At 47.9% G+C, this 20566-nt stretch overlaps 6 protein-coding genes and 1 non-coding gene across 7 annotated transcripts; 2 read left to right on the top strand and 5 right to left on the bottom strand.

Moving 5' to 3' along the window:
* Positions 1-61: 61 nt before the first annotated feature.
* Positions 62-4410, top strand: BC939DRAFT_531483 (fungal-specific transcription factor domain-containing protein). The gene is made up of 2 exons (XM_051561612.1): positions 62-1499; positions 1600-4410. Exons 1-2 carry the CDS (start codon positions 423-425, stop codon positions 4174-4176), a joined length of 3654 nt encoding a protein of 1217 aa, XP_051409067.1. The 5' UTR covers positions 62-422; the 3' UTR covers positions 4177-4410.
* A 1599-nt stretch (positions 4411-6009) lies between these two features.
* Positions 6010-7237, top strand: BC939DRAFT_460899 (thioredoxin-like protein). Its single transcript, XM_051556943.1, has 2 exons — positions 6010-6157; positions 6276-7237. Exons 1-2 carry the CDS (start codon positions 6065-6067, stop codon positions 6834-6836), a joined length of 654 nt encoding a protein of 217 aa, XP_051409066.1. The 5' UTR covers positions 6010-6064; the 3' UTR covers positions 6837-7237.
* Positions 7238-8858: 1621 nt separating this feature from the next.
* Positions 8859-13547, bottom strand: BC939DRAFT_460895 (Spc7 kinetochore protein-domain-containing protein). Its single transcript, XM_051556942.1, has 11 exons — positions 13091-13547; positions 12842-12984; positions 12681-12749; positions 12484-12597; positions 12278-12391; positions 10930-12182; positions 10626-10841; positions 10384-10532; positions 9834-10289; positions 9563-9738; positions 8859-9460 (listed from the first exon to the last, which is right to left on the bottom strand). The coding sequence occupies exons 1-11, from the start codon at positions 13442-13444 to the stop codon at positions 8992-8994; spliced, it is 3513 nt and encodes a 1170-aa protein (XP_051409065.1). The 5' UTR covers positions 13445-13547; the 3' UTR covers positions 8859-8991.
* Positions 13548-13776: 229 nt separating this feature from the next.
* Positions 13777-15756, bottom strand: BC939DRAFT_521152 (uncharacterized protein; the record flags this gene model as incomplete). The annotated part of the gene is made up of 5 exons (XM_051561207.1): positions 15303-15756; positions 14909-15211; positions 14641-14802; positions 14433-14545; positions 13777-14341 (listed from the first exon to the last, which is right to left on the bottom strand). Exons 1-5 carry the CDS (start codon positions 15408-15410, stop codon positions 13777-13779), a joined length of 1251 nt encoding a protein of 416 aa, XP_051409064.1. The 5' UTR covers positions 15411-15756.
* A 41-nt stretch (positions 15757-15797) lies between these two features.
* On the bottom strand, positions 15798-17862 carry BC939DRAFT_400644 (Bromodomain-containing protein; the record flags this gene model as incomplete). The annotated part of the gene is made up of 5 exons (XM_051552557.1): positions 15798-16208; positions 16302-16484; positions 16530-16629; positions 16725-17392; positions 17536-17862. 5 exons carry the CDS (start codon positions 17860-17862, stop codon positions 15798-15800), a joined length of 1689 nt encoding a protein of 562 aa, XP_051409063.1.
* A 1490-nt stretch (positions 17863-19352) lies between these two features.
* BC939DRAFT_t145 lies at positions 19353-19425 on the bottom strand. The gene has a single exon. It is a non-coding gene; the product is annotated as a tRNA-Ala (tRNA).
* A 344-nt stretch (positions 19426-19769) lies between these two features.
* Positions 19770-20535, bottom strand: BC939DRAFT_460885 (uncharacterized protein). The gene has a single exon (XM_051556941.1). The coding sequence runs from the start codon at positions 20328-20330 to the stop codon at positions 19791-19793; it is 540 nt and encodes a 179-aa protein (XP_051409062.1). The 5' UTR covers positions 20331-20535; the 3' UTR covers positions 19770-19790.
* Positions 20536-20566: the final 31 nt, after the last annotated feature.

Below are 20566 nucleotides of genomic sequence, written 5' to 3'. Positions count from 1 at the left end.
TTCTCCATCTGCTTTGTTTTCACTCCTTCGCTTCTTGCTCTTCTTGTTATCCTTCTGCGCCGTATACCGTACCCACCCCTTCCCCGCATATCGCCTGCACCGTGCAGGAGCGCTCTTTTTTCTTTTTTCTTTTTTTTTTCCCTTCCTTTCCTCTCCTGTGCGTTCCTCAGACTTCCCCCTTTCCTTATCCTTTTTCCTCTCTCCAAACACTATCTTATACTGAATATCCCCTCCACCCCCTTCTTTCTCCACAACGGCCAGTCCAGCCCACACTTCACGCTTCACACTTCATACCTCCCACTGCACTCCCCACAAAGCATTCCTCCCTGTCTCTTGAGCCTGTGTCTCGGCGCCCTTATTCTCAGCTCTGAGGCCAATTCCATCGACCCATCCCTTTTTGCATCCCGAGCCTGCGCACGGAGATGACAAAGATCAAACCCAGACTCATCGCACGCATCTCATGCCAGGAATGTCGCCGCAGGAAGACTCGATGCAACTTTGACGGGCAGGGTGACAAGTGCTCCACCTGCGCCAGGATTGGAACGTCCTGTATTTTTGCGCAAAAGAATGGCGTCGTGCTCGATATCGACAAGGTCATGGAGGAGAACAACCCCCACCTAGTCCATCAGCGGGAGAAGGAGCAGCGTGCTAGAGAACGGGAACGAGAGCGACTCAGCTTGATGGCAGGCTGCTCCTCCTCCTCTTCGTCTTCTTTCAGCTTCGCCCAAAGCGCCGGTCAGCACCCCATTGATATGTCGCTCTACTCCAGCTCCACACCCTCGTCCTCCTTCCTCGCCGGATACCCCAACAAGACAAGCAGGAGGAACAGCGCATCCAGCCTCTTCCCGTCCACTGGTGTACGATCATCTTCCACCGAAGACCTCTCTCAGGTTATGGATCGCCTGCAGATCGATGCGTTTGGAATTGCTCCACATACACTTCGCAGTTTCAGTCAAGTCGCTGGAGACAATGACTCTGCGGAGCCGTCCTCTGGGGAGTCCTCCGCCACGGAATCCCATGTGACGACCGTTCCTGGATCGGTTCCGGATGAATCATCAGAGGGCAGGCAAGCAACCCAAACCAAGCGAAACAGCTGTGGCAACAGTCCTCGCCATCGGTCATCTAGGAGTCGCTCTGTCCCCTTGGTCGATATCCAGTCCGACTTGATTGATTTGTACTTTCAGCATGTCCACCCTTATGTCCTGATCCTTCACAAGCCCAGCTTTTTCCGCCGCCTGCATGACCCTAAGGATCCAGTGCCAGACTTTCTGCTGGCCGCAATGTATGCTGTTGCATCGCATTACGCACCTGGCCGAGAGGAGGAGGGTCGTCGATACTTTCAACTCTGGTTGAGCCGGCTGGATGACACGCTGGATAAGCCAAGACTATCAACAATCCAGGCACTCTTGCTTATCATCAAGTACCAGGAGGGCGTCAAGCACACAGGATTTTACTTCCGTACTTACATGTACGCGCAGATGGTGATTGTCCTGGCCAGGGTAAGGACGGCTATATGATTTGTTAGTCAGGCACCGAACTTTGTTGAAGAGGCTTCCTAATGACTAACCTTGAACATGCCATGATAACCACCCGTACTAGGAACTGCAACTCCACAAGACTACGCCGGTCAATGTCAAGCTGGATTCCGAGAGCCATGAAGTGCGACGAAGGCTCTTCTGGTCCATCTTTGTGCTCGATCAGTTCATTTCGATATCCCAAGGACGATCCATGAGCTTCAGAGAGGTCGAACCGGAGGCCGACTTCCCTTGTATCGACACTGAGGACCCCAACGACTCGCAGGAGATCGAGAACATCATGAACGTTGTTGAATACATCAAGTTGGCCAAGATCAATCACCAGGCATTGATATTGACTCGCAAATTTATGACCAAGGTTGCGAAACCGGAGGAATCGGTCGCGCAGGCCCAACAAATCCACGGCATGATGACTTCGTGGCGACAGAACCTTCCTCCTCGCCTTCAGCTGGCCTCCAACATGTCGGCACACACGCCATTCGTCGCAATGCTCCACATGATCCACCACACTTGCTCAATCATGATTCAACGGTGTTATGGCGAGGACCCAACTATAGCACATCACGAAATAGCTGTTGCAGCAAGGGAATCGTGCTCAGTCTCTGCGACCAACATCACAGTTATTACGGACGACCTCTTCACCAACCACGGCATAGTCCCTTTGACATATCCGATCCGCGGATGCTATTTTGCTGTTTACTGCTTAATCACAGCGGCGACAATCCAGGCGAACGACATCCGACGAGGCGTAAATGGGCCCATTATGTTCAAGCGTTCGCTCGCTCTGCTGAATGTCATCCTTCGCGAGTCAACGGCTGTGGACATTGAGAAGGAGGTCGCGCTTCTGAAGAACTCTGTCGATATTCCCATGGACGATTTGCGCTGGGAGCGCTCTGCACCCCCACAGAATTACGACAGCCGTCCGCCACTCAAGCCAATTCTCCCCATGTCTCAAAAATACGGCTCCAGGATGAACTATGTTGCCTCAGGAATGGCATCAATCAAGATGAGGAAGATTTCTCCAAAAGTCGCGGGGTCATCTTCGGCCAGCAACGCGACCTCTTCTTCCACAGGAATCACTCCTCAAAATCCTGGCACGAATCGAGGCAACGGACAGCCCAAAGGCACGAGTTATGGAGGGAACCAGAGCAATAATCACTCGAATCAAAATTCAGGGGCCTCATCCAGCTCAATAGGAGCGCAATTTATGGCATCGGCCTCGTCGACAGGATCCTCTTCGCATGTCCAAGCAAATGGAGGTGAATTGAACCGCAATGAGCAAAGTGCAGGCCTCATACATCAATCAGCAGGAGATGCAGATCAAGGTGGACAAGGTCAGCAGTCGCAAGGGCAGCCAAACGCCGCAGGACGCAACACCTGGACATTCGGGCAGCAAAATGATAGAATTCAATCAACGCAAATGCATCAGGACCAGCACCAGACTCTGAAGATAGAGGAGGATCAGCAGTCGGATGACATGAGGATCAAATTCAAGTCGTCTCCTTCGCCCAACATGTCAAGTCTACCTTATTCACCCTTATCTGGATCGGCACAGGGTATGACTGAACTAGTGGCATCCATACCTTCCAGCTCGGACGTCTATTCTCGTCCTGCGCCGTCATTCGCGGGCACGACTGCGTTTCCGCCTGACTTGAATGCTTTCGCCCTACCCGAACGGCAACTCACGCCCTCTAGCAATACTCAGGACCCTGTTTCACTCGTATCGCTAGCTCAACTCTTAGCGATTCAGGAAGAACGTCAACGTCTTCATCAGCAGCAGTTCACCGGCCAACAGCCACCAGCTTCATCTTTGAATCAGTTAACCGTAGCTCAAATTCAAGAGCAACATCGACTGACTCAACAGAGACAGTTTATACAGCAGCAGCAACAGCAGCAGCAGCAACAACAACAACAACAACAACAACAACAACAACAACAACAACAACAACAACAACAACAACAACAACAGCAACAACAATTCCAACAGCAAACTCGACAGCAGCAGCAAGACTCGGGGATTGCCAACTCATTCTTGAGCAACTTCTCAAGCCTAAATAACTATCAGCAACTGAACTCTGATCAGGCGCAGAATGAATTGATGTCGATACTCAATTCATCCGTGTTCAGTTATCAGGATGGATTCAGCCAGGAAAATGCACTGAATTTTGCCTCGTCATACATGCAGCAGCAGCAGCAGCAGCAGCAACCTCAACTGCCACATCAGCAACAATCATCCTTGTCACCTTCCAGCATCAGTTCCCCAGAAATTAGTCGGGATGCGTTTCCAAATCAACCTTCGGAGTCTCCAGCTTTGAGAATGCCAGAGAATCATCAGAGCACTCTTTCGAACGATACTGCGATTATAAGCCAAGATACCCCTTCGCCTGAGACTTTCCAAACACTGGATCTGGCTGGATCGTTCCCAAGTTATCTCTGTCCCGACAGCACTTTGCCCATGGGGGTTCATCAGTTTTTAGGGGATGCAGACAGGATTTTTAAATTTCAGGCACAGCAGGGGTTGACAACTGGTGATGACTCGTCTTTGTTCAATGCAGAGCGCCAGCAGTTTTTGCAACAGCAACAGCAACAGCAACAGCAACAGCAACAGCAACAGCAACAACAGCAACAACAGCGCCAGTAGCATTACCAGCGATAGCCATTAGCCATGTAAAATATAATGTCTTTAAAAAACTGGTCGACGGGATACGGGAATGTTGGTTTTTGAAAGTCCATAGAGAGAGGATAAAGTTTATTCTTGCTGGGGCCGGCAGAGGGAGGAGCTCTGGACGAGACAGGCCACTGATCCATTCGAGACCAATATTAGCCAAATTCTGGGCGCCCACTCAGTCCCTGTCTAGCCATCTCTGGCACCCATGCTCGAGACAGACGAACGCCCGATTTGCTGGCTTTGCCATTCTTCGGTCCTTGTTTTGTCGTACACAGCTCGGGCATTTCAATGACGTGAGATACTCATCCGAACAAACGACGGTGTATCCGAGGCTGTTTGCCTATGTAGTGCAATGGCATGCGGAAACATGGCATCAGTATCGATACTGGACTGAAAACAAGCAAATCGCAATGAATATGTTTAAAACAACATACCTTGTGGAAAAAATGCCCCTTGAAGCTCTCGTGTAGCGATGCCAGCCTGGTATGGGTGTTGAACTTTCCTGACCCGTATACAAACATCGCCGGTCTCGTTGGCCCAGTATGCATCCCGCCTTGTGGGCCCACAGTTCGCAATGCCCCATGCGCGGCATGGTCCTTCTCAGCCCGGTTCGCTTTTTTGAGCTCCCACAGCTTTTTTTTTCATCGAGCAGGCTTCGTAAAAATCGCGAAGTGGTTGTAGGTCATAGCTGAACTATCGGAGACCGTGCCGGTGTTCTTCCATGCTTACGAACGACGACGACGGTAGCGGCTTCCAATTCCGATATGCTAGGCGTCTCGCATGTGTGCCCTCCTTCCTTGCCCGTCTGCGATATGGGCCATGATCTCCAGCTCAATCCTGCAACAAGCTGGGATTATCCCTTACTCTGTACAGTCGAATCTGGTTTTTGTCATCATTTTGATAGTGAAATCGATGATAAAAGTTAATTCGAACATTTGAATTGACCCCCACAAAAAGAATACTGTAAAACGCAAAAGTATATAGTGTCCGTGACATTGACGCCAGCCACGCCTCATCATGCTAGTCAAAAAAAATACTTTCATTCACCCACACGCCTCTTCATGTCAACAAACATCCTCAATAAAAGACCCTAGTCCTTTGTGGAGAAGGCGTGACTGGCGTCAATGTCACGGACACTATATACTTTTGCGTTTTACAGTATTCTTTTTGTGGGGGTCAATTCAAATGTTCGAATTAACTTTTATCATCGATTTCACTATCAGAATGATGATAAAAACCAGATTCGACTGTAAACCGGGCCTAAATTTATACGTGAATAGTACGAAAACACCTTTCTCTCCTTATTTACAAAAAAAACCATTGATGTTGACCCCACCCCCCCCTCCTGTTAACATGAAAAAGACGGAGATCGTTATCGACATCTACTTTTTTCCCCATCCCTTCATCATTCGCATTAAGTGGATGCAACAATGAAAAATGCCTCATCAATTCAGACGCCTCCGACTCATTCAAGCATGGGATTAGTGACAATGTTGTCGGAACCCACAAAAAACAAAGATGGGCAAATTCCTCATTCTGATCCCTCTCTTTTGCACTCAAGTGATAACAGAGGGCAAATATCGTGAATAAGAGAGGTTAAAGATCAACCTTCATAAATGAAATTGTCTCCAAAAATGCCCTGCAGACAAAGGGATAAAACCAGTTAGAAGAATATAATCTGACAGCAAACTTGGCCTTGTCCGCGTACGCTAATCTGGTTTGAACAACCATTTGCGTACGTGACTCGTCATCACAGCGAAATTAATAATACATTTTATATTTATATTCACCTTTTTTCATCAGAACCTATTCACTTTTTTCCAACTGCTTTATACAACGCACCTTCCCACTACTTCGCAAAATGGCAACCAACAGCAGCACAAAGACTATCAAGATCGACATTGTCAGCGACACAGTGTGCCCATGGTGTTATATTGGCAAGAACCGTCTGGAGGTAAGGAGTAATTTGAACCCTGTCGACCGGCGAGTCCGTTTTTCGTTTTTCGTTTTTTGTTTTTTTCTGCTGTATTTCTGTTCTCTGCTGACAATGGGTATCTATTCTCTGCAACAAGAAAGCGATCAGTGCGTTCAAGTCCAAGCCCGAGAACAAGGATGTTCGGTTCGATGTGAACTGGTACCCATACCAACTGGATCCCTCAGCCTCCAAGACTCCAATCCCAAAGATGACGATGTACGCCAACAAGTTCGGTCCGGCTCGTGCACCCTTGATCCGGGACCGGATGATCAAAGTCGGACAGGAAGAAGGTATCAACTTCTCATACAACGGCAACATCGTTAACACGCTCGATTCCCACCGCCTGATCGAATTTGCGACCAGCCACGGCAAGCAGGACGAGATGGTGACGGAGTTGTTCAGGAACTATTTTGAGGAGGACAAGTGTGGCGAGATCCCGACGTTGATCGATTCGGCCGTCAAGGTTGGTTTGGATCGCAAGGAGGTCGAGGACTTCTTGAAGTCGAACCAGGGTGTGAAGGAGACCCAGGCGAAGATTGAGAAGGCAAAGTTGCAAGGCGTCCAAGGGGTGCCAAACATTACGATCGCGAATAAGTATGTGCTTTCAGGCGCGCAGGAGCCGGCGACTTTTGAGGAGGTGTTCAGCCGTGTTGTCTAAATGGCCTTTAAAAAATTATAATCGCAATGCTTAATATGGAGAAGCAAATAAAAAACGACAAGCATCGACATGTGCGTGCAAGGATAATTGGGGCCGCCCTGGGTTGGCGCGAGCAGGACTAAAGATGGCGAAAATCACAAGGGCGAACCTTATTGCGCTTATATGTACATGACAATTTGTCATCTCTCTGCTGCCGTCTATCGTGTGAATATTGTTAGAAGGCTCCTAACGAGGAAGCTTGCTCATGAGTGGAAATTCATAAGGAACTGCTTTCTGGAGATTACCGCAATGCATTTCAAAACCAGTCTTGACTTAAAGAGCGTCCTCAGAGATGGAAGGTTCATCGGATCAACAAACCATTGCAATGGTCCATAAAAACTAAAATAAAGTTAATTGTGTGCAGCTCAAGGATCAACCATATACCAATTAATATTCTTGGTGGCTGTACTTTCTTTGATGACGGGCAACATGGCTTTCATGGCTGAAATACACAGCCACATATGGATCAGATACGGGGGATGGGCATGGGCATGGGCATGGATTGGGTCGATACGGAAGCTGTAGATCATTTGAGGGCTAGAATCCTCCTCAGTAAAGTCGTACCACCATATATTTTTAGGGTTATTTAACCTGACAACATACTGAGGCGCGACGCGACTATTACTTGAGGTGAGAATGGGTAACTACAGTCAAGAGCTCATGTGTGTCGTCGATTGGCAGTGTTGCTCTTTGCCATATCAAGTTACATAATATTAGTTAATATTCATGCACTGAAATCTGATAAATTATCTTTTCATACATTTTCTATAGTCATCATTGCCGCATCAGCGACCTTGTAAGACGTGATAAAGATCCACAGCCCTCGTCATTGTTACATAAAATGCCACAAAAAACGTATAAAGACCATAAATCTCCTCGCTGATATCCATTCTCACCATCAAACCACACCACAAAACACATCACCATGAACGCCAATTCTGCTAACCGTCTCGAACAGGACTCCTCCGAAAAGACCCAAAAGAGCCCCAAGCAGGCCCAGAATATCATCGAGAATCCAGTCTCCCAGGACCGTGAAGGTTCGCGCGCCTCGGGCCCCTCTGAGGGCTCACAGGACTCTCAGAGCGCGAAGCAAGGCCAAAAGTACCAAGAGTCCGGTCAAGGCAACAAGTAGAGACGGCGACGATGGACATATTCAAGGACCGCGCGACAGGACTGTCTCTGTACATATCCAAATTCTCCCTTACCCCAAAATCAGCTCTTGCAAAATAAAAATCTATCCTCATTATTTTCATGCATAATATGGATGATGGGGCGCTACAGGATTTTATTTCGAGAACAATACGAGGAGTGCCTTGTCCTGAGATTCTCTTCAAATCCTCAAGAGTTGGTTGACCTTGATACAGACTTCGCGCAAGATGTCGTACCCGCCTTTCTTAACGATAGGCCCGATTGTTTGTGCAATGTGCTCTAGGCTATCGGCGTTAGACATAAAGATAACTGACACATCAGGATCGAGACTAAAATACGAGAATCAGATTTTTCAACTAACCCATACATGTCCACTTAGCCAACGTTACCTTATGCTTCCATACACAACTTCCAGTCGCCACGTAAAAGAATTGGGCCCCGGGAAACTCAGTAGATCATTCAGTGTGAACGTGAACCATAGGTAGAACTTGACCGGCTCCGTAACAGAAGGCTCAGTGCCGTTACTGCCCCTATTGCCCCCCGTTTCGTCTATCTCCTGCTCGCCGTTCTCTTTGTGTCCCCTGCTCCTCCGTACACTTCCGATTGGCCCTGTGAATCGTACTCGGATATCCAGCACTACGATCGGCGTCGATCCGGCGACTTGCCGTGGAGTACTGTTATTCTCAAGCTCCTTGATGTTCTCTGCGGATCCAGCCACCAGATCAACCACATGGTGAGCCCTAACCAGCTCGACATCCCGACGAACCAGGCAGATCTTAGACCAAAGCTGGCTAATGTCGCTGAGGACCTTGCTGATCGCCGTTCCAGCCTTGTACTTGGAGGCGATCATGTCTGTGTAATCCCGCAATAGACCGACGTACTGTGGATATGCAAAGAAATCATAGACCGTAGTTCGCTAAGTTAATTAGCTTCCGTAAGCAATGAATACCGACAGCAATGATGAGCATCAGATACTCACTTCTTGGAAATTTCCGTGTTTCTTTGGCGAGAGTGCAGATATAGAGAGTCGTTGACGGTCCATCAGGGACAAGTCAAAATCCATCGTGTCTCCTTCCTTATACTCTGCTACCAGGACAGCCCGTGGGTCTTGGCCGACCTTGGCAATATCGATCGATATCTTCAAAGTCTTGTCATATACGAATTCTAGTGCCTTGCCAGGCCGGAGTGCTTCGCCAGATACAATCGGCCGAAGGGGCTCCCAATGGTGAGTTGCCTGGATGATGCTCAAAACATCCTTGGCCCGATTAAGATCCTCAATTCGCACATACTGATTATCCTGAATCGTTTTTTCTGCAGCAACGGTCCGAGTTTTGACTCCCTGCTCCGCCAACTGCAGTTTCTCCACCCTAGCCTTGATGTCAGTCAACTCCTTCGCTTTCTTGGCCTTTATAGATTCGTAATGCTCGATCTGTGATCTGCGTCAAGATGAAGAAAGTAATAGAAATTAGATATTGGGGCATTAAATTATGTACGAGTCTTGCGTTGTCTCTCCACGTACTATTGAAGCAATCTATTACCCTTGTTCCTCGGCCGCCTCAGCAAGACTGGCAAGCTGCTCTTTATCGCAAAGCTCATAGCTACGCTGGCGTTCTGTTGCTTCCTCTAACTGTCGCCGAAGTTCATCGCGCCTTGGCAAAACCTTTTCCTTCTCGTTCAACAGAGCGGATCTTATGGTCCCAAGATTCGTTATATCCTACAGTAGATAGCTGATAATTAATAAACAAGACATCGCCATACGAAATGTTTGTTAACGATATCCCAAACATATCGTACAGAATGGTGTTTTACCTTTTTCAGTTCAACGAGATGCTGCTCCAGGGTTTCTTGCTGCACCCTCAAGACGTCAGTTTTCCAGATACTGAACGCTGCATTGGTCTCTAGCTTGGAATGAACCTTGATCATCTTGAACCGATCCTTTATGAATTCCTTTGTGTCCGAATTGCTTTCCCGGAACTCTCGAAAATAATCTGGGTTCTTCTTGCTGACTTTCTTCTCCTGGTCGTCCGCGAATGCGCGACTAGTATCAATGGACTGCTTCAAGAGCCGACAGGCTTCGCGGTATGAGTGCAGCTCCTGCACCGATAGTGCCATGGCCTTCACCAAATCGGCACTGCGGTACGTTGTGGAAGAGTCGGCGTCGTCGCCCCGATGGGGTATGGTTCGACGACGAGTACTGGCGTTAAGGTGGTCCAAGAATGAGATCCCGACAAGACTCAAAAACTTGCTCAGACTGATCGGTGGAAGCTACGAACATCGATACAAATACCAAGCAAAGGCAAAGTAAATCTCAGTGCACACTAAATAAAAAAATGTTTGGATATAGTTGTAAATAAAATACCTCTGAAAATGAGTCCTCATCAAGACCGCCATCGGGAGCTGTACTAGCTTGGTTTCTACCCTTGTCTGTCAAGTCTACCTCCTCGTTGTCATTACTATCGGCACTGCCCGTGTCTTTATCGAGTGCTGCGGGTGTCTCATTAAAAATATCTATGGCCGTGATTGTCAGCATTAATACCATTAGCTGGGTGTCTTTGCAGGCCATCCAGATGATAGCAATATACGATACTGCCATTCCCATACCATAATTGGTGCTTTGGACGGAAGCAGTTGGCTGCTCGATAGTCATATCCATGACCTCATCTTGAACTTCGGTCGATGTATGATGAGAATCATTACTCGCTCCGGAGAGTCGACTCTGAAAATCGCCGCTAGTTCGAGAGTATGCACCAATGGAATAGCGATATATCCGCTTGGCCAAGCTGCTGGTTTCCGGACTTACGTGTGAGGCACGGAACACTAATAAACACAGGGATCATAACTGTCAGCCCAAGGCACAAACGATTGTAGAGTGGTCGATTTGCTGCTATGCAGCTGCTGTGGTTACCTGGCTCTGTTGGGGTTGAGGACTCAAGTGTTTGAAGCTGCTTTTCAAGTACTTCAGGGAAAATGTTGAGCCGTGCCTTGACGCTTGGTGTGAAACGACCAGGGGTTCCCAGGCTCAGACGGGGGAGCAACTGTGGTGAGAGATTGTCGACACGAAATGAAGGGGCCCGTGGAGGTGGCGTGGAAGGTGCTGTAGGCTGGCCGTTTTGGGCGGGCTCGCTATGGAAGCTTTCTTTGTCACGACTCTGGCTTTCGTCCTGAACAAGTTGCCCAAAAATGCCGTCGCTCTTGTTGGCCAGAACTAACGATATCCGTCCTGACCTAGTGGGCGTGGATGGTATATTGGCGATATTGAACTCGCATCGATCTAAGTCATTTCCAGTCTCTGCAGGCTCACTGCCACTGACATCCAGAATCCCTGCACCGATCGGCTGCGTGACATCCATTGGGGTTCCAAGCTCCGAAAACATAGCAGTGCTGTCGTCCGTTTGCAGAAAAGTTGTGGGCGGCAGCTCTTGTGCAAGCTCCTGAGCCAGCTCCTGGATACCACCGATAGGTGCTGTGATATCCATATCAGTATCCTCATCCACTGCAGATCTGTCGCCCTTCGCAAATTCCTCTGTCATATCCAAACCCAACTCATTTCTAAGTTTAAGGATCTCATTTGCGACATCGCCCTGAGAAAGCAGGACGGGTGAAAGGCCGGCGTTAAACATCTCGTCCGTAAGAACGCCTTCCGTGGCCAATTTGGGCGGTGACCTTGACGAGGCTCCAGCATCAATTGGATCACTGGCGTTGTACCGCTGTGAGTCGGTGAAATCGTTGGTGAAGTCCTGACTGTCTTCGTGTTGAAGATGCGGCCGCGGTGGTGTAGGCAGCCTCTCTGGGATCGAGGACCTGTGGTTTTGGAAACTGTGCGTCATGCTGTAGTCCTGTGTCCCATCATCCAAGTTATCTGGGCGCTGCGAAGCACGAATACTGTCGTCCATTAGACCCAAATCGATCTGTGGACCCAGAATACTGTCCCTCCCTCGTCCATAGATTCCAATTCCTGAAGATCTTTTCATAAGGTTGGCGTCGGGGAAAAAATGGCTGTTTTCTTCCTCACTGCTGCTTCCTGTGTCCGGATCCCCGTCGTCAAAGGGTGTCTTTTCGTAACTAAAATCCGACGAACCCAAGAAGAGAGCGGATCCTGTTCCTGAACTTCCTGTGCTATCTGAATGGCCAGGATAGACGCTGACTTCAAAGCTCCGCCTAGTAGAGAATAAATACACATCGTGTCAGCAGCTGGCTCTCATCATTTTCACAAGACTCAAAACACACCCATACTTAATGTGATATGGACATACTCTTTCTCAGAATCACTGCTTTCATTCGATGTCCCTGTGTGTTCGTTACGTTGAGAGCTGTGTTCTGAATTGACGCTGTCCGTAGAGTTGCTGGCTTTGTTGGTATCGTCTTCGCTGTTACATCAAACCGAATGTAAGCATACTAGTGGACGGGAACGTCTTCGTTCGTAAATATGAAAAAGGGTCTCGCGCCGTAATATCCTTACCTAGAGCCACTCTTAAAGGTGAAAGGGGTATTCAGAATTACGTTTGGGCTGAGGCCTTCCAAGTAACTCATTGTCTTCGGGAGTTCGTCTTCCTTCTCGTCGCGTTCAAACATCCTATCGGACATAATTCATGCTCAGATTAGATAGATAGCCCATTGAAGTCGATTGCCTTCATCGCCAGTGTAATGGGCTTGTACCTTATCCTGGCGGTCGCTGCAAAACTGACGCGTCTTGAAATGGATTTACTATTACGCTTAAAAGACTCGCTATTAAAATGCAACGACGGTAGTCAATGAATGGCACCCGATACAGTCCAAAGTGAGGTAAATTGAAGAATACTATAAAAAGTCCTGTTTACATTGTAGATGAAAGAGTCTCCGTGATATCAGAAGCTGGGCCACTGTCATCTGCAAGCGACGCATCATATGCAGTATCCTGATTTCCTGCATGCTCTCCATCATCGTCCTGGCTGATTGGCTTGAGGATGGACTTTCCGGGCATCTAGATTGATAACGCAGAATAAAAACGTGCACTCCAACAATGAGGATTAATGCGACCGTATATCCTTCGAGGACTTATCGAGCAGATGACAGGCTGACTTTATTACCGAGATTCTTCGCCTTTTACTTGACAGAGAAGGTGATTCAGAGCTAGCTGCATTATCCTGATTCGACAGGGTTTGACTGGAGGGTTGAGTAGACGCTTGAGAAGGCTGCGCGGATGATTCGCTCGAGGCCGAATCGTCGCCATCAGCGAAGGCTCGTTTCAAAGATGAGCTCTCTCTCTGTGCATCTTGTGCCGGTTGCTCCTGCGAAGATTCTGAAGTCGCTTCGGCGGTTACTGTTGTTTCTATGGCCTCAGTTTCTATTGATTTTGCAACGCCCTCGAGAATGTGATGTTGTAGCCGATGTAACTCCTGTTGCTGCTGTTGCTGTTCTTGCAACGCGGTATCCTCATCCATGCTGAATGAATGCACAACCGGCCGTCCCGCTATTTTTTTGGTGTTCTTATCTTTAATACTTTGTTCAAGCAGACAGGGGGCGATTGATGATCACGAAGTCGCGACAGATGCTTTTCTTTTTTTGTGGGAGTGACTATCCATTTTTATTTCGGTCCCTTTTTCCCGCCAAACAAGTGCGAAACAGGATACACGCGTATCCTATTGCCCGTCACTGCAAATCGCGCCTGGACATGCGATTTGCAGTTAGAGTCCTGTAATATGTCTTCATATGGCATTTGATACAGGTTTATTATGATGCGTTGGCCATAAAAAAAAAAAAAAAAAAAAAAAATTTAATCATCCTCTATGACCATATCGTCATCCTCACCGTAGGTCATGCTGCCATTGGCATGCGTGCCGCTCGTCGGGAGCGATGGAGCGGGTGGCGGTGGAGGTGGGGGCGGTGGTGGTGGCGGAGAGTACGATGGCGGCGGTGGAGGCGGCGGTGGTGGCGGTGGTGCCTGGAAGGGAGGCGAGTGCGCAGGGGGCGGGGGCTGCAAAGGCGATGGCGACCATGGGTGAGGCGATGACATTGGCAGCGCCTGTCTTGCCCCGTATGCAGCTCCAGGTGAACCGACCATAGGCGCAGACGATTCTTGGTAGGACTGCATGCGGAACTGTGCGAGAGCGTCCCTGGCGACCGTACCCCTCTGGCGCACATCTTCCTCGTGTGCTCGCATGTCCTTACGATACCATTTGTGCAACGATTGCTCAAAGTCGTGCATGACCAAGAAATGATCGCATAGCGGTTGGGCGCTATCTCGAAGTTCACGTAATCTCTCCCTATTCTCCTTCCGCTTCTCTTGGATCTCCTCCAGCTTCTTTTTCTCCCTCAAGAACGCTTCCCTAGCAATTTCCCTGATGGGGCGTGCATTCAATTGAAACAAGCAAATGGTCAGATTACAGTATCCAGTGTGCTGCCAGGCTTCTCACTCCACTCATAACATACCTCTTGCGCTCTTTCTCGGCTTCTTGGCGCTGACGCTCCTCCTGTCTTCGACGTTCATTTTCTTCTCGTGCCTCACGCTCTTTACGAACTTGCTCCTCGTGCAGCAGCTGCTCCTAATTACTCACAACCGCATGCATGTTAGATCGTCAAAGATACCAATCGACATCACGACTGCTCTGGTTTGCAATGCTCGCTTTCAAAACTGCACCTTCTCTTTCTTTGCTTTCATATCTCTCTGGAACTGCTCCCATGTAGGATCCGGTTTCTTAGCGCCTCCGTCCCTTGATGATGTAGGAATTGAGGTCTTGCCAGTCTGGTCATCTTTTGTGAAATCGGCCCAGAACTCCATGTTTTCCAACTGAGTAATCTCCTGCAAAAAAGAGCCGGCCAACGAAAGCAACATAAATGGAACGAGTTAGTGTCAGTGTAAATTCAGAACATCATAGTACTCGATGTGATTTGTGTTCTGGACCTACATCGCTTTTTTTTTGGTTTTGGTTGTAGGCTTCGTTGTCGTCCGTGGGCTTCTTGGATGATGCCTTTGTCTCGTCAAGGTCCAGGGTAGCAACATCAAATGACATAGTAGCCTTGGAGGCCAGAGATGAATTGAGCCATGACTTTTCCTGCGTCGGTTTTCTTGTAGAAGGTGGCGATGGGGGTGGACTTGACGCGTCCGTCTTCTTCCTTTTGAGTATGCGCCCGATTTTTGATGAGGTTGAGGGGGTTTTCTCTCTGATGGGCACCGGCGACTTGACCGCCTGAGGAGCTGGCGATGAGATCTATGGTTATTACAAAGTTTTGATGATGATTACCAGTGTGCTCGTGAACTACGTTTCAGTTGGTCGCTGTCTTAACAAGTAACATACGTACCTGTGGTTCAGCTTCGGACTCTAAGTGTTGGTAAAAGCCGAGGTGAGCGATGGGTGCGAGTTCATAAGTGACAAAAGAAAAAAAAATAAAAATGATCAGAATCCGCATCTAATCGTTAATAAGTCAGTCCGGTGAGAAGGCAATGTCGTTTATTTGGTCTTCGTCTTCCGTCTGCAATATTGATGTGACATAAATGCTGGACATCAATGAATATTTTGAGCGTGAATGACAAGATATGTTTGTGTGTACATATCGACATTGACCGCAAAATGAACACCCAATGCCTTGTTTCGAATTCCTGATGATCCCATAAACCAAAAAAAGAAACGAGCAGAGTAATCGATGTACAAAAACTCTTTGGTCACTTGAAAGTATGATGGCCGACGGTAGAGTGGCGTCCAGTTGTTGCGCTTCGGTGGGAGAGCAAATCAGGGGGTGGACCGGGGTATGCATGATAACACCATTATCATTGAAAGAACGGGGCTGTGTAAAAAACTAATCGCTGCTGCTACCTGAATCATCGCTGTCAGAGCCGGAGTCAGAGCTGTCGCTGGAGCTCGAAAAATCGCCTTTGCTCGTGCCGTGAACTGCAGACATGAAAATGGGTTGAAGAGGTTGAGTTGGACATGCCACTCCGCACCAATTAAGACGCAATAAGATAGAGACACGGAGAAGGTATGGGGCACGTAACCTACCTTTGCCGTAAGCAGGCTGGTCGAGGTATTGCAATTTCCGTTCCAGCTCATTAATCTTTTTGGTAGCATCTTCCTCGGAGTACTGTACTGCCACTTTCTTCGGTACAGGTCGTTTATGTTTGGTTGAGCTCCTGACATACTGGTATAGCTTATACAATGTCCTCGGATCCAGTGAGTCCATGTCCAGCTCAATCTCCTCCTGACCTCCACTCTATCAATATGATCCAAAGAACTGAATTAGTAAGTCAGGAGGATCAAAACGCGTGTTTAACATATGAATTTGAAAGTAAAACGTGGCACTCACATCCCGCAAGTGAGGCATGCTGTCGTGGATGATTTGCACGACTTTAGCAAGCTGGTCACCTTCAAGGTCGTTTATCCTGTCGCTCAGCTCTTTCTTTTGCTCGAACGTAATGGTGACATCCTCGTCGCTGCTGGTATGTACAGTTCTAGATTTCTTTGCGGAGGATGTCTTCTTGTGTCGGTTCTTTGTTGGCGACTTTGGTGGATTTGGTGCTACCTTTGGCCTGACTTTTTCCTGCGGAGCCTTGCTTGTTGACTTTTTATCACCCTTCTCTTTTTTCTTTGTCGCTTTCATGGTTTCCAGCTTCTCAGATAATGTTTTCAAGTGTCTCTCCATCTCTGCAATCTTATCATCTATAAAATAGTACCAATAGAACTAATGTCAAACAGAGGTTTTCACTTGATTTTGAAAATAAGTCTTCACAAGGGCAGTAATGAAAACATACCAGACGAATCCGAATCCTCGGAGTCCGAGTCCTCGGAATCAACAGCGACCTCTTCGACTGATGGTAGTGTGGGTGGTGGTAGAGGGAGTTGTGCCCATTTGTTGTTAAAAAGCTGCTCCATCCTTCGTCCCATGGAGTTGACAACGGTACCTTCTGGGTTAAACTTGTAACAGTTGTACAAGACAAGTCGCACGTCTGCTTCGAACTCGCCTGCGTTGTCATACTGGTCGCTTTCCAACTTTTGTCGAATAGAGCCAATATCCATGGGATTCTTGATGATCCTTGGATAGTCGGGAATTTGAAGGGCCTCCCAGTCGACTGGCTCCATGAATGGATACATGAACTCTGCATTTGACTTTTTGGCGAACTCCTTCAAGATTGCGTGACAATGCCGCAGCTGAGGATCCGTCTTCCACCTGTTCGATCCCTTGCGCTTGGACGAAACCCCTGTGTGAATCTCCTTTGAGGGTGCCTGGACCTCACGTTTCGGTCGACGCTCCTCTGATGTATCCAATGGTGACTCAAATTGCAAAGCTGAAGGTCCTGTTGCTGAAGGGGTGACGAGCTGAAGAGGTACAAGTTTGGGTTCCTTTCTTTCTTCCTTCTTGATCGATTCTTTCTTTGGCTTCGGTGCAGCAGGCACTTTCTTGGAGGTCTCCTTCGTGGCGGTTGTCTCTGTAGCGGACTTATTGTTCTATCATAAGAGATCAACATTAGAACGCGTTGGCCGATGCGCACTAGCTAAAAAAAAAGAGTAGGCAAGAGCAAGCATTTTGATCAACAACTCACCTCTCTTGGCATGCGGCGTAACAGCCTATTAAACGCAGCCTCCAGATTCGAAGCGCACTTAGAAACAATTGACTCGGTACCGTTATAAATGTAACAGTTCGAGAAAATCAGGTTGATATCCGCAACAAAGTCATCAACGGATTCGTACTCGACGCTGTTGAGTTTCCGTTCGACCGTGGACAGATCCATAGGCCTTTTGATGATAGACGGATAATCTGGGATATTGAGAAGCACGGGATCAACAGGAACTAAGAACGGTGCAGAATCGCGATGCTTCTTGAGATCCTTGACGATAGTGCTGCAGTACTTTAATTGTTCACGCGTCATCCCCAACTTCCGACTCCCATTGACACCCTGTATAGAAGCATCGATCATCTGTGATGGTATCTAGACAATTTTTAAATAACCCTTGTTAGCAAATAAATATAACAAAGCACTTCGCCAGCACCACTTCACATTTGCCGTGCTAAAGGCGAAGGTCGTCCGTGAACAGCCGCAATGGCCTCTGGCACATCGACACCCATTTCCTAATTTTGTGCCGGACGCTACAAGATCTGACTGGTTCACTTGAAGCGACGAGTCAGTGATATGAACCAAACGAACATACCTGAGCAGTAGAGGAGCCCTGAAATGCCAACGAATCACTACTCAAGGTTGTCAAGGGATATCCCTGCTCCACCTTAGCTCTCTTCACATTCTCGTCGTCTGCATAGATTCCTGAGCTCGGCGCTCTAAGGTGAGCTCCAAGTAATTCGAAGGAGATAGATGAGTAACTAGTCGTTGAGCTCTTAAAAATATATTGATCCACTGAGAGTGTAGCTGAATCCACGACGCGTCCTGGTAATTACCCACTGAACTGACTCGACAACTGAGAGTCCTCGAGTAAGTGCTTCCTCGAATCTGTGCCATTGAACATATTGGGGACACAATATGAGAGTAGGAGTGAAGAACAACGACTGGAGTCAAAACGGCAAGGAAGTGGCTCGCACTTCGCTGAAATTACGTCACCGAAGAGAAAATCTTCGGAACTAAAAGTTAGACAAGCGGTAGGCTAGCTTGCGATCCCGGGGTTGTTGCTCTTGTATAGGGGCTGCTTGCTTGCGTCCACCCTTTGCCCTTGCCCCGCCGCGCAACTGCTACTATTGCTCCTACTCCTGCTGCTGGTTCGTGTGTATGACCTCGCATCCTGCATCCAAGGGTAGCGTTCGTTCTTATCCACAGACTGAAGATAGAGTCATCATTTTTGATTGCAGTGCATGTATAGACCCACCAGCGATAGTAACAGCTTCTTTCTTTACTTTGTCTTTGTTCTTTTCATCTCCACCCACTTCCGCTTGTCTTCATTCTCATATGGACCCCCTGAGTCTTAAAGACATTCTACGTTACATGCTCAGCTATGATCCCTTGGGTTGCTGGCTCTGTTTGACAACCGATCCGGAAATCCAGTTACCACGTTGAGCATCCAAAGTCAATTCCCGCAGGATATCCGTGCAGCTCATTTAGTCAGGAAATCGAGCCTATGGCCCAACTAGTGCCCTTCCTGCGTTCACACCTCGCTTGCTTCATACCTCATGAGGAGGCTTGTTTCTTACGCTTCGGGATGCCTTCATCTTCGGCAAATGCACAAAATATCTTACATAGATCTCCTGCAGGAGGTAGTCGAGTATAAGGCTCTCGCACTCGTAAACTATTGCTTAGAACTAACAGAATTGTGCTCCAAAAAAAAAAAAAATCAACGATACAGCGCACAGCTTACTCCAGTAACGGTGTCAATAATAAAAAACATCCTTTCAAGGATGTAGAAAGGTAAGATGACTTGGAGAACCTGGGCATCGATCCCAGTGCCTCTCGCATGCTAAGCGAGCGCTCTACCATTTGAGCTAGATCCCCGTACTGTTAGGTTGCCCGATGCTGGCACCATTATATTTCTAAATTACTATATCCATTATTTCCAACCCTAATTACACTATTTCCCGTCAAATTAAAAAAACCCCCCAAAGGCTGATATCTTTATTTCAAGGCCTTTGCGGACCATGCGTCGCGTGCTCATGGGGATTTATGTTAATAAAAAAAAAATAAAAAAAAGACGACTGTAGTGGATCATTACTTGTGAGGTCTGATAGATTCGCAGGGGTCAATCGACTCGAGAGACAAATTATTATAAAAAATAAAAAAAAGGACACTCAGGATCATCCTACGCGTTCTTCTTTTTTTTTTTTTTTTTTTTTTTTTTATTGTTGTCGGATAACAAGAGTTCACACTTGAAATAAGGGTCTGCCTACACCAGCTCCAAGGCTTTCGGTCTCTACCGTCGGGCTGGTCATGTCGTCCGTGATTGTGTATATCCCAAACTCATCCTGCTCGTCTTCGTCTTCCTGTTCGCGGATCACAATATCCAAGCGACTCAACTCGAGTGGATAATCTTCTTGGAATGACTCCATGACCTCTGCGCCTCGTACTTGCTTCTGCGACTGATTCACTCTTTTTCCGGGCCCTTCTTTTCCTGAAGATGAGCGGGAATATGATGCAGACCAAGATGACGAAGACGACATATGCAAGGATCCAGAGGAACCTGAATGCTCTGACGGTGCCAATTTGGCTATTGGATGCTGTTTCCGCAGCTCTCTCAGCGCCTGAGTCCTGGCTTTATGCTTGATCCGCTTTTCGTGGATACGCGCCTGTTCTTGAGCCCAGTTAGCCACGCTTCTGGAGCGTTGCAGCTGCTCCTGGACAGGGTCTCTGGATTGTTGCTGTTGCTGGTGATGCTGGCGATGCGTACCTAGAATACGCTCCATTGAATCGCATCGTCCTCCTTTATGGCGTGATCGAGGTAGCGGAGTAGGATCTCTCGTTCGCTTGTTAGCATAAGGAATATTGGTGGTGGGACGGTTTCGCTGGTAACCGAAAAGCGCGTTACTAGAAGATATCACCTGAACTCGATATTTCGGTCTGGAGATAACGGAATACTGATGGCTGTACTCTTCACTATAGGAGTCGTCGGCCTCTGTGATGATAATTCCATGGACATCAT

The sequence above is a fragment of the Gamsiella multidivaricata genome (genome assembly GCF_025024155.1).
Source record: "Gamsiella multidivaricata strain RSA 2152 chromosome Unknown BC939scaffold_64, whole genome shotgun sequence".
In the NCBI taxonomy this organism is placed as follows: Eukaryota; Fungi; Mortierellomycota; class Mortierellomycetes; order Mortierellales; family Mortierellaceae; genus Gamsiella; species Gamsiella multidivaricata.
This window is presented reverse-complemented; position numbering and strand designations above follow the sequence as displayed.